Raw genomic sequence first — 19,596 nt, 5'->3', positions numbered from 1 at the left:
AAGATGACCATATAATTTACAGTCCAAACCAGAACATTTGAGATTAAAAAAAGACAATAATTACATAATTTCTTGAAATACTAATTGACTAACAATTGTTTCTGTATGAAGGGAACTATAATATTCTACTCAGACTATTTAAAAAGATTTCTAACCATTTTGAAATTTTTTATATTGATTATCTGAACTTTAAAAAAATGTAAGTCAAATAATTATGCTTAACCCGTATTTATATACTTGAGTCCATTTCTAATGTCTCTAATGCCATGTCATTGGTATTTTTATGAAAACTGTATTTTTCAATGTTTTTTTTTAATTTGTATATAAAATTCTCTGCAACCTCAAAGTTATATTTTATAGTTAAATGACTTGAAGTTGTAGTCTTCTTCATTTGATTCTTATTCTGTCCACACTTCCAGTTGAGAATATTCTATCTCTGCAGGTACTAAGGTACCTGGTCAGCTCAGGACAAGTTTTGTTAAACGAAGGGCATTTTCAAATCAGTTTCTTTCATATAAAAAACAACTATTTCAACATTCTTCAGATACTGTATTTTGCTTCCACTCAGAGTGCTTTCCTTTAACACATAATTTTTACAAGATGAAATTCACCAAATAAATTCTCCACTTTTTTGAATGTTTCACCAAATTTTGATGCTATAAAATCACAGGCCATTTTATTCCTTTTTTTCTTTTTAAAAATTTCATTCCTTTCTGATGAAGATATCAGTTTTACCCAATTAAGAATAGGAGCTCTACACTGTATAGCACAGGGAAATATACACAAAATGTTATGATAACTCAGAGAGAAAAAAATGTGACAATGAGTGTGTATATGTCCATGAATGACTGAAAAATTGTGCTGAACACTGGAATTTGACACAACATTGTAAAATGATTATAAATCAATAAAAATGTTAAAAAAAGATAAAAAAAGAATAGGAGCTCTATCATAAGTTCAGAAATTGTAAAGCAGAGTTACAGAATTTAAAAATTAAACCTTTTATCCTATTTGAGCTTTTAATTATTTATTTTGTTTAGCTTTCTTCTTTTTTAAAAATAATTTCACATTTTTATTTTTATTTATTATTTTATTTGGGGGAGAGGTAATTGGGTTTTTATTTATTAATTTATTTTTTTAATTGAAGTGCAGTCAGTTACAATGTGTCAGTTTCTGGTGTATAGCCCAGTGTCCCAGTCATACATATGGAGGTACTGGGGATTGAACCCAGTGGCAGTTAATGCTTAAAAATGGTTAAAAAAACCCTTATGTTATGCATATTTAAAATCCCCAAATAATGGTTAAATTGTAAATTTAACGTCATGTATATTTTACCACAATAAACATTTTTTTAATTGGTAAATTTTAACAACTTCAATCTCCATTTCAACTGACAGCTTGTTTGGAGCCAATTATGAATTATGTGTACATCACAACAAATTTCAAACCACTTCTGCCCTAAAGGTTTTTAAATTTCATATGAACATTATTTTTATCAAAATATATATTCATCCCAATATTGTCACCACAGAAACAAATCATTTTCTTCATTGTCGAGATGTAATCTGAATTTGGAGTAGCATTCACCATACTGTGAGATATTTCACCTTTGAGAGAATGAACTTCTAAAAGTTTTGCCTTGATTTGTAAACTGGATTTTAAAAAAAATTTTTTTAGCTTCTTTTTAAGGAGTGAGTTTATCTGGTTTTCTATTTCAAACATCTAATAATGCTGATATAAAATTGGCATCCTGTAACTGTTTTCAGAGCTTTCTGCTAACAGAGCCACTGTGAAGAGCCACCTTTTCACTTTTTAAAAGTACACAAGAAAACTCAGAATTGATGAGTGAAATTAATTTACAAGAACTCTGATCTAAACGAAAACTCATTCTTCACAGAATGACGTGTAAATGTGCCACCTTCTGCGGCTGCATGGTTTTAAATCATCTTCTGGAACACGCTTCTTAAAATAAGTCTTAACCTTTACACAGTTTGTCTTCCAGCTTTCACGTGGTCAGTGTTATCACTGTGACCTCCCGTGGTGGATGGTAACCTGAACAGACATTTTATGCCGTCTCCTAGTTCATCATGAATCTTCTTGATAAACAAAAATATTTGATTTTTTTAAAATTAAGCATGCACTTACATTTTATCAAAATTCTTTTTTCCACAAAGGTTCACGGCAGAAGCCTTATAACACAGGTCCTCACTGGGCTCCTTGGTCTATAGATGGATTGACTGGAGCCCATTCTTACACTGTTTTTGCCCTCAGAAGTCCCAGGTCTCAGGTGGTACTTCATGCAGTGGTCTTAGTTTTAACTCTACTATATAAGGTCTTTGAGTTGGCCAAGGAATAGCCTTCTCTGAATCCTGGGAAGGGGACAGCCCCCAGCTTCCATGCACGGTCATCAGCCTGATTTCTGCTTCTGTCTGGCCCTTGTGGAGTTTCCTCACTTTCTTGTAAGCTCAAGTTTAAAAATAGATGTTTCTTCTCTGTAAAATGGAGCTGATAATACTGATAGTAATGTCAGTTCCACAGGGCTAATGGAATAGTATCTGGCAAATAATTACCACCATCAAAGTGTTAGATGTTATTAGCCTTTTATCAGTATTTCCAAATATTTATCATAGAAAGGTTTTTCAGAATTTTTAGTCCAGTACGTTATTTCATATGGAGCATGTTTGTACATTTCATAGCACTTACTATAAGTAATTTTTATATTAAATATATTTGTTTGGGTAGGCAGTTTACCACTGTACTTATTTATGTAACTGTTCCCTTCCTGAAACCACATAAAGGACATTTATGTATCTTAGAAAAGTGTGGTGTACATTTATAAATAAGTAAATTTTGTATTAGCTATGACTCAGCAGTTTTAAGCCTAAAATCAGCAAAGGAATCTTGCCACCAATCTTTCCTGACTGTAAGAAAATAGCACAAAATTTCGTTAACGAAATTTTATGAGATATTTCATTTTTATTGATTAAAAACATGATTTTCCGTGAATATACACATGAAAATACATTCAAATATTTGGACACTTTAAATATATATTTTGTATATGACTTCATCTGCTTGATATAAAGATATTACAAGTTCAAAGCAGCATTATACTTGCTAATAATTACCAATATTTTAATCTTGCTGTATGTTTTATCAGAATTTCTGGGATGCTTACCAACTAAACATATTAAGATTCTAGAAAATAAAAGATGACAACAGTCCCACTAAATAAAAGCAGTTTTGGGGGTAAGAAAGCTGTCTAGGAATATACAGCCAAACTACGTGTACATTTAAATTACAAAGTCTTTTTTTAGTTTAAACAATTCTTAAAATCTCCTTTCAAAAAGTATACCGATCATATTTTTAAAAAATATCTTAAATATATAAAACATACTTTTCTCCTTTTACCACACCCACCAAAGACAAAATCCCAGTGGAATGGAGAGTGGGTGTGGGGTACAGGTGTGAACACTGGCTCTGTGAAGGCTGGGTCTGAATTTCCTCTGAGGAAGGCAATTAGGGTAGAAACCTGAGGACTGCAGCCCATAGAACTGCAGCTTTGTAGAGCTTGCTGTGTAGGAATATAAACTTCATGTAATTTTTAAAGATCTTTTCCTGGCCAAAATGATAGATCATGATCATTACAGAATAGCTGGGAAATATACAAACACCCGCAGTCCTCCCACCTGGCGATACCTACTGGCAAGATATTCTGGTGTATGAATTACTTCCCGTCTTTCTAAGCATACAAAAATATAAACATATACATACAAAAATGTGATTATATTGTTTACAGAATTTCACATCTTGCTTTTCTAAATGGATAAAAATGGTTTTGCGTTGCTTTCCCCTCCCCTTATATGTTCTTCATAATTTTAACAGCCCAAAAAGATTTTCATTGAATGGTTATACCATAATGTAAAATAAAGACATTTAAATTTTATAGCTTTTTAAAGTTTTATCTTGTATAAATACAATTTGATTTTTTTTACAAAAGGTTTTATACAAAATAAAATATTAAAAGCCATGAAATTATAAATCTGTATCACATTGTTGACCACTGATGCCTCTCAGCCTGCTACTCAACTTGTGGTACATAATGTCTTTATGTTTTCATTACTCCTCAAAGGCTGAGAGGAGTCAACAAATTAGGCCCTGCGCAAGGATACTACATGCTGACGCTTCAGATCATACCCCAGGGTCCGTCTGAAAGTGACCGAGTCTGTAACGTCACACGTGGATAACTGGAGGTCTGCCTGTAAAGTCCACGTGTGGAACTCCTACAAGCTGTAAAACAGAGTTGATGGGTTTGTGGTCCAGCCTGTTTCTATCACGGTGTATAAAATGGATGCTGTTACCTAGGAGAGAATGAGAATACAAGGCAGAGGTTGACACACAGTGTTAGTCACTGGAGTTATTGCTTCCTAGAATCAAGGAAGCAATTCAAGTTGTAATTAGCCCAAAGGGAAAAATTAATTAGCTGAGTTCTCTATATAACGACATAATTTTTAATTAAGGTCATAAAGTATGACAAAAATTATGGTTAAATAAGGGTGATACTTAATGTTTTATGAGATCCAAGGCGAAAGATTCTTAAATTATAGCCGTCTGTAAGGTTTTATTAAATATAATTAAATAAAATGTCCTGTCAAACAGACCAGCAGAATATGGAACTAATGTAGATATCAAGCCGGAAAATCACATCTGCTTCTTACACGTGATAATGGACTAAATCGTGTCCTTAAAACAATTCACTCCCAGATACTGATTTAATAGGCCACCTGCATTATAAGCATAGACCAAAACAGGCTGAAAGCTAAGGGCATTAAGACAGTGTTACAGTACACTTAGATGTTCACAATCCTTTTATCTGTTCAAATAAAATCGTCATAATTTATAAGCTAAGGTTCTAACTCAAGATCAGAATTTTAACTGAAAACATTAAATTAAGTAAATATTATAAGAGGCATGTTTTCTGTATTATATTTATCTGATGTCTACAATAATCACTGTAGACTTAATATAGGCTGGCTTATTATCAAATAATGCAAAACGAAATACGGGGTTAACTATGATAATAGATCTGTATAAATAAGTACACCCAGCTCTTCCCTTAAAGGAGGTACAATTTTTCCAAAGGGTAGAATCAAAATATTCTCCTTATCAAGTATGTTCCCAGCTTGGCACACAAATGACATTCTCTATGTGCCGTTCATTCTTACACGAAAGAACGTGTGCTCAAATGATGCCGAAACTTGGAGATGAGGGACTCAAAAAAAACCCAAAAAATAAAAAACCACCACCTTATGATTGTGAGGATGGAAGTAATTCAGAAATATGGCTCAATGTCATTCAGGACTAATTTACAGAACTCATCCTAGTAAAACAAGACTTTTTTTTTTCTGCTTGTCTAACTAGTGTAAATTCATGAGAGACAGGGAAAGGATGATTAAAGAAAGTGACAGATTTTAGCTAGCTATAGTTTTCTAGCAACAAAAAGCTAAAAAGTCATAATACTTGGTCAAAATCCTCCTTCTAACGACATTTGGAATTTAGTAAAGTAAATGCTAATTTTATAACTCCTTTTTAGAAGCTGTGCTCACTAATGTGGACAGTTTTAAAGAGGAAGAACCACCAAGAGAAATCAGTTTATAACATAGTGATGTCGGCTTTTGGGCACTAATCATACGGGTGTTTGTCCATGACGGCAATACTTGAACACGGTGGAGATCCAACACCGAACCATGTAGCAGAGGGAAGCCAGAGGAATTTCAGGTGGCCCAAACTGATCAATAAAGCTATTTAAAGTTATTTAAAGTAACTGTTATTGAATAAGCTGTCCCTGGGGTTGACACACTGTCTGACACTGAGCAAGTATACTAGTAACTAGATTGATTCTTCTACTGACGGGGAAAAAAAAAAAGCGCTTGATGGTTTTCCATCAATGGGATTTGGAAATGTTCATTTCCACTGACCTTTTTAAAAAGAGTGTTATAACCAGATACAAGCCGCCAGACCACCACTAACTTTTCCTATCCCAAATATCTGAAATCGCTCAGGCATGGAATGATGGCCACATGCCATCCAGGAAACAGACATCAAAGACACACAGGAGCACGTGAAGACAAACAGCGTCCCCTAAGAAAGCAAACCGCTCGAACTGCGCCGTGAGGCTTACCCGGACCTAAGATGAGCGTCCCTCCTTGCTGAGCCGGATCACCTTGGAAATCAAAAAGGGGGCCAGTCACTGCCCGCCACAGGCTCCGAACGCTTCCTGAGAGTATATTTGACTTTATATGGGGGCTCTGTCCTGAAATATTAGATATTGTCTTTAGATGCTGTCGTTTTATATTTGATTAGCTATTAAGATAACAGTACTTCTAGAAAACAATCTCTTGCTTGTCTGTCATCTTATTTTCAACTTAATCTTTTTTCCTTCCTTCAAAGAACAGTTTTTCAGCCTTTCGCTCCTAATGTTTTAGACCAGATAATTCTTTGTCCTGTGCAATGTGCAGGGTGACTGCCCTCATCCTTGCTCTCTGTACTTACTAGATGTCACAGCACCCACCATTCACCAGACTGTGACAAGTCTCCAGACAACGCCAAACGTCCCTTGGGTGGGGGTTGCAAAATTGTCCCTGGTTGAGAACTGACTGCTTTATTTTTTTTAAACACTTTTATTGTGGGACGATTTCATTCGGTCAACTACTTCAGATGTACAATTTGATGAATTTTGATAGATGTACACACCCATGAAACCACTACCACAGTCAAGATAGCTAACATTTCCATCCCTCCCCAAGAGGTGCAAATCTCGAACTCCCAAATTATCCCCTCCCATTCCCTTGCCCCCCTGGTAACCATAAGTTTGTTCTCTATGTCTGTGAGTCTGTTTCTGTTTTGTAGATAAGTTCATTTGTGTCCTTTTTTTAAGATTCCACATAGAAGCAATACATGGCATTTTTCTTTCTCTTTCTGGCTTACTTCGCTTAGAATGGAGAATCCTGCTTTAAAGGAAGAAGTGATGACAGACCCAGATCATTTTCTGCCACAGAAAAATGTCAAACTGCAGACTTCTCACACTGGTCTTAATTCCCCATTTATATTTTGTTTAGCCTCTTAACAGGTAACAGCACTCCTTTTCAGGAGGCATTGTGGCACGGGCTGTTACATGCTGGTCAAAACCCATTTCCTCTTTCTGGGACCACAGCCAGACACTCCCCAGTCTTCCTGGCGGTTTGGTGTGGCCATGTGACTGTGCCCTACCCAGTGAGGAAAATGGTGTGTGCCACTTCCAGGGCACCTCCTAAAGCCCTCCCACAGACATTTCTCCACGCCCCTTCTACATCCCTAGGAGCCTTGGGCTGAGGATGGAAAAGCCACAAAAATGGAAGGAGCCGGGGTCTTTCCTACTGTGGCCCTGAGCTGCTGCTTGGAGAGGCACCCAATAGATAGATCCTTCTTGAAATGTAAGAGCAAAAGAACTAACCTTCTCCTGTGAGAATTCTGAGGTTCAGCTCTAACAACACTAACTACAGTGACCTCTCCATCTTTCCTTGGCTGTCAGTTTTTCTATTTCCTGTCTCACATGGACAGAACTTCACTTCTACTCCCTTTGAGTAAAGAAATTCAGTCTCTACCTTTCTCGTACTTACCTTTTTCTTATCTCTGCCTTTTATGTCTTTCTTTTAGCTTTTTATTTTGACGATTCTGCCGCCTTTGACCTGCTTGATTTAATATTTCCAGACACCTTCCATCTCTCCAACTCCTCGATTGCTTTCTTTAAAATTATTTTTTAATTTTTAAATTAATTAATTAATTCTATTTTATTTTTATCATATTTATATTAGAATGGACTTTCATCTTACCAAGAAACAAACACAGCCTCATTCAGTGAAACACGTGGGTAAAAGGACTAAAGTTTACTGTTCTCTAGGATTTTATGTCTAAAATAAATGTTCATAAATCCAAACCTTCTCCTTATGTCTGAAGAAGGGTCATTTAATATTTCTGGAGTTTTAAAAATTCAATTGAAGAAGATTCCACAACCTAGAATGAAACAATCTTTGCTCTATTAATTGTTCCATTAATTTTAAGTGACTACAGTTTCAGTGTCTTAATTTTCAAGTGGGATTATTCTGAGACTGATTCTGAATATATGCTGCTTCAGGTAGGAACTTTAGAAAATTATTTTGTTAGAGCCTAAAATTTTCTGTTTAGAAATCCAGTACTTTTAACACAGATCAAAGAAGCTTACAAGATTTGAATAGACCCACTCTTACAATTACAAGCTTAGATTCTGCTTCAAATTCGTCTGCTTTCTTTGCAATTCCGTATCTTTATGGAGGCAGTGAATGGTGAGGTGTCACTAAAGTGAAACTCACAGTTTATATCTCAAGTGATAAATGATAAACAGACCCAACACATGCCGAGACTCTGCTATACAGCACAGGAAAACAGTTAACCGAAGAGGAACGTTCACAATCTGTACTGTTGCAACTTCCTATACTAAAAAGAGCAGAGAGAAATGAGCAGACTCTGTATTTATGCCAGCTCATCATTAGTTTTAATAAAGTTTAGGCTGCTTTCTCTAAAAGCATCAGTAAAGGGTTCAGGTCAACTCTCTCTCATAAGTAGCTCCCCGATCTGTCCCTTCCTCTGCATCTCTACGGATATCGTGTCATTACCTTCCAGCAATACAATGACTGCAACCTTGTCAGGAGGATCAGTGGCTCCGTTTGGCTACATGCCTGGACCACTTCCTCACCTCAGATACTTGTAAGGCTCCCCCACTGCCTCCAGAACAAATCCAAACTCCCTGGCGTGTTCCCAGACTCAGTGTGAATCGGCCACAACCTGTCCCTTTGGCTCACACCAATCCCCCAGGTGGCTCCTAGACTCCGGCCGCACAAGGGGACCCGCACTTCTCCCAAGAGGCACATTTTTTTCATGCCTGTGTGCTTTTGGACCAGCTGTCTGTCAGCTGCACCATTCCCAGTCTCACTTCACCCAGCTAACTCTTTTAAGAGTGAACTTAAACACCATCTCTGAGAAGCCTTCCCAAAACTGGGCATTTCTGGTCTTACTGGTATTTCTTATATATATATATATTTGTATTGTTAAGTATACTCAGTTTAAGCATTTCTGCATTATAGGTCTTGCCAGTACACGCCCCCCCCTTTGACAAGCCCTAAACTGTAATGCAATCGACTGTTTGCGTCTGTCTCCCCGAGCAGATTATGAACAGCGGGACGACAGGGGCTGTGTCTGTTGCCACAGTCCTTCTAGGAGCATCCAACACAGTGGGCGCCACGGGTGCCATTCTCAACACTGGTTGAGAATAAGTGATTTGAGTTCGAACTGAGTTCTCTTACTTGGTATTTCAGAAGCCGAGTTCTTTCTACGTAAAACACATAGAAATAGTTTACCTAAAGCTTATAAACTCTTTTTTCTTCTTTTTTTTAGTTTTTTGGGGGGAGGATAATTAGGTTTATTTGCTTATGTATTTTGAGAGGCGATACTGGGGACTGAACCGAGGACCCTGTGCATACTAAGCATGCGCTCTACCACTCGAGCTATACCCTCCCCCCTTAAAAGTAATTATAAAGAATTGTGCTAAGGGGAGGGAATGTGGACCACATAAAGATGAATAAGACATCAAACTTTTCAACTAACTATACTGCTTGACCACCTTATGTGTAATAATAGAGTATAAAATACAAGGTGCTATTAAATACAATGAGGGAAACTATTGCTTCTGCTTGAAAAGCTATTAGGAGCCTCTTTGAGTTGGGCTTTAAATGAAAACTAAGATTTCATCCGTGAAAAAATACAGTATTCAAAGCCCAAGGTGTTGAGGTATGAAAATATATTAACTTCAGCAATACGATTTTTCTTTTAATTGCAAAACTAAATTTACTCATTGTAAAAAGTACAAAAGCCACTTTTCTCACTGTCATGCCTTGGGGTAAACATTGCAAAATCTTTTAAAATATTTTTCATTATACACACACACATACATACTATAGATCTTTCTGTTTGTGAAAATGGTTTTTATTTTCACAAAAATGGAATCATACTAAGGACACCATTCTGCAACTTGCTTTTTTCATTCATTTAGTACTTTACAAACAGCCTGCCACTCCATAACATGCGGGAAATGAATCTTTTTGAGTCTGGTGTATCTGGACTACTCACCAGAATCATAAAAAGCAGGCTAATTTATGAATTTACCACTTGTTCCCCTGTGCATATATGTATGTACGAAATGTGAAATACACCATTAGCGTCTTCTACTTGAGATATGTCATGTCTTACCTGAGGAGGCAATTTCTTCACCTCTTTTCATTCCCAATCTCTTATAAATTTCTCTCTCAGGATCAACATAGATTTCATGAGAATACCCAGTCAGTTTGCAGAAAGGCTGAAAAAAAAGAATAGTTGGAATTTTTATCAAAACAAATGACAGAAAACTAGTGATAACCTGACTTAATTTTAGCAAATTTACCTTATATTTAGCAGTTCAAATAATATAATTTTTGTCTGAAGCAGATTTAATGTTAGCTTCCCAATTTGCTATATATTTACCTCAATATGATGGTAAGATGACTGTCCAATCACAATAAGAGTGACATTTGCTTCCTTTAGGAGAGAAAAAGGACGTGTACATATCATTAGAAATTACATTTCATTCAACTTCCCCTATCCAACTTTTTTGTTCCATTCTAATGCCACCTATAGGCTTCTAGAAGAATGGTATAAACAGCAAAATTTTGTGAGTCAAGGCAAAGAAATGTATGCTAAAACGTTCAATTAATTCAGATGATTCTTTTGTTAAGAATTTCAAAATAATATAGTCGATATTATTGACTCTAGGCTTCTCCCAACAGCTACGTTAAACAAGAATAAAAACTATTAACGTAGGGCTATTTAGTCAGACAATTTTACTCTTTCACATCTTAGTTGAGAAGGTCTGCTGAAAAGAGACCTTAGTTTTACAAAAACTACCCAATCAAAATTCATCAAATTGTACATCTGAAATATGTACAGGAACCACACCACGATAAAGGTGTTTTTGAAAATTAAATAATTTTTTAAAAAAAGCTCACCTGGAGAGAAACATCTATATGCCTGAAACACACACATATGTGATTGTCACAGGAATGTGGAACATGCATTCCGTTAACAATACAAATTTTCATCTTTAAGACATTTCAGTATTTCCCTATAACGAACAACTATTTGGAGTGTTTTTATAAGAAAAATAAAAGGAAGAAAATACCAATAATTTCTAGCATTTCTGCTTTTGGTCATTATCAATCACCACTTGAGAACAGGCAGGTTATTTGCTAACATCAAAATTACTATTATGGTGAGCATGTTTATAATCAGGCAGAAATGAGCAGGAAAGAAACAGACTTCTAAAGCGTCTCTCCCACTTCTGGAGGTGTTGGAGAGATGTGCGGCATGGTGATAAACTGGGTTTGTGCCTGTGCTAAGGAGGAGGCGCACACCGCACCCCATCCCACTGCGCTCCTCATAAAAACGACAGGTGGCTTTCACGGGGTCGCCCTGAAGCGGGGCACGCTGCTGCTCACCCTCAGAAAACTTACTTGCAAGAAACTCTTGGGAATTTTGGCCAGATCTTCTACATATTCCTTGCAGATGTAACACAGGAAATGCTGAAAATTCCAACATGGGCAAAGAGGACAAGTTAGCAACCAACACCTCGGAGTCCAGAAAGGACCAAGTACTTCATTATCCGTGACGCTAATTAACGCAACACCCAAGGCCGGTAGAAAAAGGTGTCAGGGGCGCCCAATCGGGCTCAGGAATTAGGCCGCTCCGGGTCCTTGCCAGGCCGCCTCGCTCGCGGAGAACACGGCCTAGGCTTGGCGGGCTGCTTGTCCGTTGCCGTTCACGGAGCGAGAGCAGCAGCGCGCTCTCCCGCAGCCTCTAGTGGACGACGATGGGAAGGGCCAGGCCTCCCGGGCTCCGCTCCCGGGCCACCCGATGGAATTCCGAGCCGAGGCCGCGGAAGCGACCTCCGTCCCAGCCTGCGGGGTGACGTCCCCCCGCTCCGGGCCGCCCCCGCCGCCCGCGCTCACCCGCACGAAGACCACGACGGCCCGGCGCTCCTGGAACAGCGCGCCGAACGGCACCCGCCTGCCGGCGGCGTCCAGCACCGGCAGCTCGGCCACGGCGGCGGCCAGGGGCTGCCCGCTCTCGGCGCCGCTCGGGACCGGCGCTGGGGCGGCGCGGCCGCTGACCTGCCGCGTGACCGGGGTCAGGGATGGGGCGGCCATCGAGCCCTGCACCTCCGGGCCCGGGGCTCGCTGCGGCAGGGTCGCGGGCCGTGTGAGCTGGGATGCGGCCAAACGGGGCGCACGGGGGCGGGGCGCACGGGGGCGGGGCGCACGGGGGCGGGGCTGCGCGGCGTCCAGCCCCGCCCCGGCGCGATGGGCTCCCGGGGCTCCCGGGGCGCTCGGGGCCCAGACGGGGAGCACTTGGCGTCTTCCCGGTGAGTCTCGGTTTGTACGCAGCTCCGCTGGTCGCGATGCTGCAGGAAAGTACAGAACCGTTATCGCGTTTTCTGATTCAGCCACTCATGGTAGGAAGAGAGACAGAAAGGGGTCCCAGCCGAGAAAGAAGTTACTTGGGAAGAAAGCAGCCCCTGCCTTTTGTAGCCGCCTGGGCCCAAGTGAGTCCTGTTTAAGAGAAGCAGTTACGAAGGACAGCCATAGCTATGATCCGGTAGGTTTGTTTTTCCTTCTAGTCCGTTTTTAACCCATTCCCTCTGCAGTGCTTTTTGTCGGGGAGTGGGGGTAGGTATCATTAACATACAGTGTAATGTACAGATAAGTGTGGAGTTAAATTTTTTTAAATTGAGGTATAGTCAGTTACAATGTGTTGATTTCTAGTGTACAGCATGATGTCCCAGTCATGCATACACATACATATATTCGTTTTCATATTCATTTTCATTAAAGGTTATTACAAGATATTGAATATAGTTCCCTAAGTTTTGTTTTTAAATTAAATTTAAAAATTTGCTGGAATTTTATCATGGAAATTTTAAAACGTGCCCAAAAAGTTGAAAGATTTTTACAGTGAACACTCATATCCACTAGCTAGATTCTACTGTTACATTTTACTTCATCAGAATCTATGCATCTGTCCACAGGTGAGTTTTGCCTGATTATCCTCCCCCCATTATCCACAATCCTATTAAAAAATGGAGCATTCTTAACACTGGAGAAGAGTCCCTCAGTTCTGTTTTTTCAAGAGCTGGTATAGTAAACCTAGTTATAAGTGTACTAGGGTGTTTCAAGAGTCCACATCCTTTTTTCAAACTTTTTTTTTTTCTTGCTAAAGCTGTTTAGTAGGCCTCTCAAGTGAGATGACTCTGTGTGTTTGTGTGTGTGTGTGTGTGTGTGTGTGTGTGTGTGTAAGTGTAAAGGGTGAATTGTGAAGGATGAGGAAAATGGAATTACATGGTTTGGCATCAGCTTTGTAGAAGTCCTATGGTAGATGCATGCCAGGTCGTCTTTGACGCATGTTTCTTGTTCTACCTTGGTTTCTCCTGGGGCAGGCTGCAGGCATAGGGGAATTTAGGAATTTCTGCAGTCTCTGTGAGACTCAGCTGTCCCTAGGCTTGGCGGCAGGTCATGTACTGGGATTTCCCATAGGAGGTGACCATGTATGTGTCCAAGACTTCCAGGGCAGAACCAGACAACATCCAAGTTCTTTGTCATTATAAGTTCACCCACCCTTGTATCTGGATTTGTGGTTCAGAAAATACAATCCTCTATCTATGGTATTTGTCTAGTTGAAGCCCTTTAGGGTCACCCTTATCGAGAGCAGAGTGCTGGTGAAATATACGTGGCCAATGTCACTCTGCCATAAAGTACAGGAGAGTCTGATCCTGAATTGTCTGGCTTTCAGTTGTGTGAAGACTTACACATTATTGAACACATTATTTAAGTGCTCTCAGTTTGAGAAACTCTGCAGTGGGTTTAGACACTTCGAATCGTAGATCTGTTTCTAAATCAAGATCCTCTAGTGCCGGGGTGCCACAGACAGCTCACAGCAGGGTATTTTAAATATTTGAAGGAAGCAGAAGTCATCCATCTGACATCCTGCTTGTGAGTGGAGACAGTTCACAGTTTCACATTAGACTACATTTCTTTTCCATTGCATTTCCTTGGATGATGTCATTTCTTTGCAAAACTGGGTTCCTACCAGTTGTGATAAAACTAGACCTACACAAAAATCACTGTGTTTAGGAAATGAGGGTAGGGATGTCTAATCTGATTCTAGAATTCGAGAAGTTGTGCAGTACCCAACAGGCAGACATATCCTGGAATAAAATTAAAATGTTACTTTTCATTTATAGTTGCATCTTAACATAGCTACTAAGTTGTTCAGACATAAATGCCTATTAAGTTGTTTGGACCTAACTTCTAAATAAAAGGAAATGATAGGAATTTCTTTTGGCCTAAGGATGCTGTGGATAAACTACTGACCCCAAGAAATAAACTACTGTGAACCAAGAAAGTCTGGAAACTTTTTAAATCACACAGTAAGCTCCTTGTCTTCTCCAGCGCTATATTATGTTCACAGACTGGCACATAGTAGGGCTCCATGAATATTGTCTGATCGGTGATTGCATGGGATAGGCGAGAAATGGTGGTGCTGAGCAGTGTGGATCGAGTCTGAATGGCAACAGGGAAGTCAAGGTGCTTCCCAGGACTGGTGTTTCGCTGTGTCTGAAACAAACAAGGCAGAGCTCAGAGGGTACATCCAACTGCCAGCTCGCCAGTCCATAGAAACCCATCAACCAAACACTCAGCCTGCTCTGTTTCATTCAGATTATTCCAGAGATGAGTCTCACCTGACTGTACATGCCCAGATTTCCTTGACTTAGCTGCTAAGCACTGCCTCTAACCACAGTCTTCACACTGGTCTCCCAACAGCCAATCAAAGCTCCCCAAACTTACTGGTTGAATCTGGGAACATGTTATTAGCACATCAAATATTCCAGCCCATCAGATATTACAACTCATCAGATTTTCCAGACCTCCTAACTTCTGATTATTGGTACACTCACTGCATGCTTTATTTTTTTCTTTAAAGCATTAGTTACAGTTATGATTAAATAATTATTTATTTCTTGTCCATTTCCGAAGTAGATTGTAAACTCCTTGGAAGCAAGTCTGTGTCCATAGAAAGTACCCAGTAAATATTCATGAATAGATGAACTTCTTTTTGCTTGTTCTTAAGTTGTCCTCTTGTACTTCTCCGTTTACCTGCATCCTTCCCTGCCCCCACTAGCCTTTCAGGTTTTATTTCATTCTCTTCCACTACGTCTCTGTCATGCCCGTGTCACCCACACACCTGGCTGAGTTCTGTGGCTGTACCTCCGTCTGAAAATTGTGCATTACTGGTTTATTCCTGCCCGATGCTGTCACTAATGAACCTTGGTTTTTCTGAAATAAGGAATGTTACCTCCCAAGAGATTAAGTCATCAGGAAGTAACTTAGGCTGAAGTGATAAGTTGGTGCCATTATAACCTACCTTTTGGGAGGCCAGTCATCATTACGTCTATTTATTTAATTAATTAATTTATTATTAGTTTGGTTTTTCCTTAATGGGGATTGAACCCAGGACCTTGATGCATGTTAAGCATGTGCTTTACCGCTTGAGCTATACCCTCCCCACCAATGTCACCTATCTTTTGAAGAGAGCCTTGCCTGGAGAAAGGCAGATGTTGCAGTTTGTTTCCTTTGTCTTGACCGTATGCTCGTGAGAAAGAAGCAAGAATAGTAAAAAGCTATCTCTGAAAGGCAACTTCGGGGTTATATGATTGGCTGTTAATGATTAGTGTCAGTAGAGTGTAATATTAGCAGGAGAAATGAAATACACAGATAATAGAGGCGTTTAGAACTGCGAGAGATTTTATAAACCACTGAGGCCCACGGAGGTGAGAAATCTGACCCTGTGCGGGTGACTCGCAAGTTCAGGTCCAGCTCCCTGAATTCAGGCCTGGTCCAGTTTGTTGAGCTAATGTCCAGGCTTCATTCCAGCAGGTGCTTTGGTACTTTCAGCCGCCTCCTCACAGCATCATTCCATGAGTGCTTTGCCATGTATGGGGAGAAACATCCTTTCTGAGTCACTTCTCCAGATGGAGACAAGACTCACTAAAGGAATGTAGTGACATTGGTTTGTAAACCATACCATGCCCTACGTTTGTAAGGCATCATTATTACTACAAAAGAATTTCTAGGAGACTTTAGACATCAGAAAAGAATGAAGAAAGAAATGGAATAATAAAGCTCCAGATAAACAAAAATTGAGGGACATTTTACAAAATGCCTGACCACTACTCACCGAAAGTGTTAAAGGTCATAAAAGACAGAGATGAAGAAACCATCACAGATGTTCGCTAAGGAGTCGTGATAACTAAGAGCAGTGTGGGACCCTGAATTGGATCCTGAAACAGCAAGAGGACAGTAGAGGAAAAACTGGGGAAATCTGGATAAAGCCTGTCCTTTATAGTGAGTTGTGTTGTACCAGTGTTGAATTTTTTAGTTTCAACAAATGTAACAGATGTAAATTTTACATGTAAAAAGTAAAATGTAACATTAGAGGAAAGTGAGTACCAAGTAAACAGGAAGTCTGTACTTTGTTGTGATTCATCTGCATATCTAAAATTAGTTCCAAATGAAGATTTTTTTAAAATGTCCTAGAGTCCAAGTGACAGGAAGAAAGTGTGCGTACAGCCACAAAATGATCGCCACTGACTGCGTCTTATGGTTGTTTCATTTGGCTACTCTCAAATGTATTTGTTTTTTAGAGTATTCATTGCAAGGTATTGCCCTTGAGCTTGAGAATACGAACTGTGTTTTATATAAACCCGTAAATCCTGTACTCAGGATGCAACAGGCAAAACCAGTCATCCAGTGAACAGATTTACTTAGCAGCTTCCCTGTGTCAGGCTTTGTGGGAAACTAGGAAGATTCCGATGGCTAAGACAAGCCCAGGGCAAGGAGACAACAGTCTAGCTGGGAAGATAAACTCAGATTAAATCGCTGTGATGGAGAGCAATAAATACAGCGCAAGTACGAATAAAGTATAGTGAGAACTTGTATCCGTTACGATGCTTCTGGTTTCAAGTGACAGAAAACCCTGGGTCAAACTGTTTTGCATCATAAAGATATTCATTATCTACCATAACAGGAAATTTAGGGACAAGTCTGGGTCTAGGTGTGGTCAATCAGGGCTTCCTTCCTCAGCTGTTCCTCTTGGCTCTACCCTCCTGTGTGTTGACATTGCCCTTAATCCGGCCTCCAGCGTAGTCATAAGATGGATCCCAGTAGCAGCAGAGCTGCATTTCCTAGTTCAGGTGCGATGAAGAGACCTAGAATGTTTTTATCCCCAGGAGCCCTAGCAAATTTCTCTTTTTAGTTTAGCTTACCTAAATTTTCTGTAAAAAAAATTAATAGAGAGAAACCTCAAATAGAATCTGGAAGCCAGAGGGCGGAGTGCTCACCCCTGCAGCAATGGCAAAGTCCAACAGACTTATTCTTTCCTAGCAAGGACTCAGCCAATGAAAAGCCCGTTGTTAATAGTAAACTTTATTTACTGTAGCCTTCCCAAATTTCTTCTCCTCTCTATAAAATCATTCTCCTTGCGTGCGGCTCACCGTGGTTGCACACCCTGAATTGCAGTTCCCTGCTGATCCTGAATAAACCCATCTTTGCTGGAGAAATATCTGGCAGTCTGATTGTTTCAGGCCAACGTAGTTTAGACCCGCCCTTCCCTAGATCAGTTTCTGGCAAGAGACTTACATATCCATGATTGGTTTAAATGGAGTATTTGAATAGAATGGACACTGGGGAGTAAGCCAAAATTAACATTACAGGATACAAGGCAAGGAGTGATCAATTTTCCAAACATGATGTTATCTCTGACAAAAATAGATGAAATTAAAAAGAAATGAACAATCAGGGCTGCACTTGACTGGTTGAAAATCTTAAAACAAGATGATCAGTCTTTGTGTAGTTGTGCTAGTTAGCAATGAATGTGTCTCAACTGCGAATCCAACCTCCGTTAGTTGCTTCTATGGTAATAAAACATTTCTCCTTTGCAGTAAACACATTTCGTGGGTAGAGGGCAGTATTAACCACGTGTTTCTGATGGTTTGACACAGGGGCCTTGCTGACCCTGCAGCGACTGCCTGGTAGCCAGTTCCCAGAGACAGTAAAGTGCTTGCCTGCACGCACAGCTTTCCTAAGCACACAAACCAACCCAGAGCCCATCCCCCTCAGCCACTCTTTTATTGGGCTCTCTCACTATGGGCTCAACGGGGTGGGGGTGGGGGAAGCCCCTCCACCCTGGAGCTCACTGAAATTATTCAGACTACTGATCCGGAGCCTGTTTATCCTGCCTCTCCCATGCCTTCCACTGAAATCCACAATAAAGCTTCAAAATTTCTTGCCCGTATTTCCCTCACTCCTTCTGCCCTCTGACTCTGGTGCTTCCCTGTGTGGCCCTACAAGGCATGGCTTGCCCTCTCCTCTTGGGAGCTGTGGGTAACGAGCTAAGTATGAACTGTCTATTAACTTTCAATGGCAATTGTCTGCTGACCTGTTGGCCTCACCGTACCTACATAATAAGACCTACATTTTAAAACAGGGGTCCTGGAGGGACACTGCAGAGTCCCGAGACGAGAAGGGCTCTTCTTGATTGTCATCTGCTTTGGTTTTGCCTCGTCTTGCTCCACATCCACCGTTACGAGGGGTGCCGGTGTGGCGACTTCAGTGATGCTCCGTCCCAGGGTGCACCCAGGAGTGTGTGACCCCTTGGTGAGCTTCCAGCCCGTCTTGGCCCCGTGACCACCTTGCTGCAGCCCTTCCGATGTGAAGACCACGTACTCCAGGCCTCACGCTGCACTGCTCAGAGACGGGCTTCTGATGCCCTGACTCCCTCTGTGCACGCGCCTGCCAGCCTCAGTCCACTTGCAACCTGGAGGGTTGTTTCCCACTCTCCTCCGAGTGTGGACACCACATATCCCAAGCTTAGTGCCGCACAGTGGGCTCAATGCCCCGCTCCCTAGGCATACCTGTTAGATAGTCTCTGCTCACCTGCAGCCTGGAGGAGTGTTTCCTGCTCGTCTGGGCCGTGGACCAGCCCTGGCTCCGGCAACCCAGCAAATTTCTCCATCATCCAATGGGCTGATCGACATCTCAGAAGAAACTGAATCCCAGGCACGGGGAGGGGCCGCTGACAAGTTGGTTCCCTCCCTGAGGACTCTTCTCAGCCCTAGGGTATTCTTTGGAGTTAATGTTTTCACCCTTAGTCACTGCCTATGTACAGTTATATCTCTTTATATTAATTTTCCAGTTAAGTAATTTGTTATCTCTCTGTTGCCAAAAAAACTGGCCTCTGTGCCGCGAAAGGTGAATTCAGTCCTGGAGACAGAGTTCTGGGAGTATCAGAAAAGAGCAGCTTTATTGCTTTGCCAGTTAAAGGGGAGTCACAGCGGGCTAACACCTTGGAAACTGAATCCATCTTGGGGTTGGAGTCTTGAGG

General features: G+C 40.5%; 1 protein-coding gene across 1 annotated transcript; it reads right to left on the bottom strand.

The window, feature by feature from the left end:
• Positions 1-2,583: 2,583 nt before the first annotated feature.
• Positions 2,584-12,393, bottom strand: PRXL2C (peroxiredoxin like 2C). Its single transcript, XM_015243583.3, has 6 exons — positions 12,111-12,393; positions 11,616-11,684; positions 10,591-10,644; positions 10,321-10,426; positions 6,182-6,313; positions 2,584-4,361 (listed from the first exon to the last, which is right to left on the bottom strand). Exons 1-6 carry the CDS (start codon positions 12,306-12,308, stop codon positions 4,234-4,236), a joined length of 687 nt encoding a protein of 228 aa, XP_015099069.3. The 5' UTR covers positions 12,309-12,393; the 3' UTR covers positions 2,584-4,233.
• Between the last annotated feature and the right edge of the window lie 7,203 nt (positions 12,394-19,596).

This window comes from Vicugna pacos, chromosome 4 (assembly GCF_048564905.1).
Source record: "Vicugna pacos chromosome 4, VicPac4, whole genome shotgun sequence".
NCBI lineage: Eukaryota > Metazoa > Chordata > Mammalia > Artiodactyla > Camelidae > Vicugna > Vicugna pacos.
The sequence above is the reverse complement of the archived record's forward strand: the minus strand, read 5'-3'. Positions and strand labels throughout refer to the sequence as shown.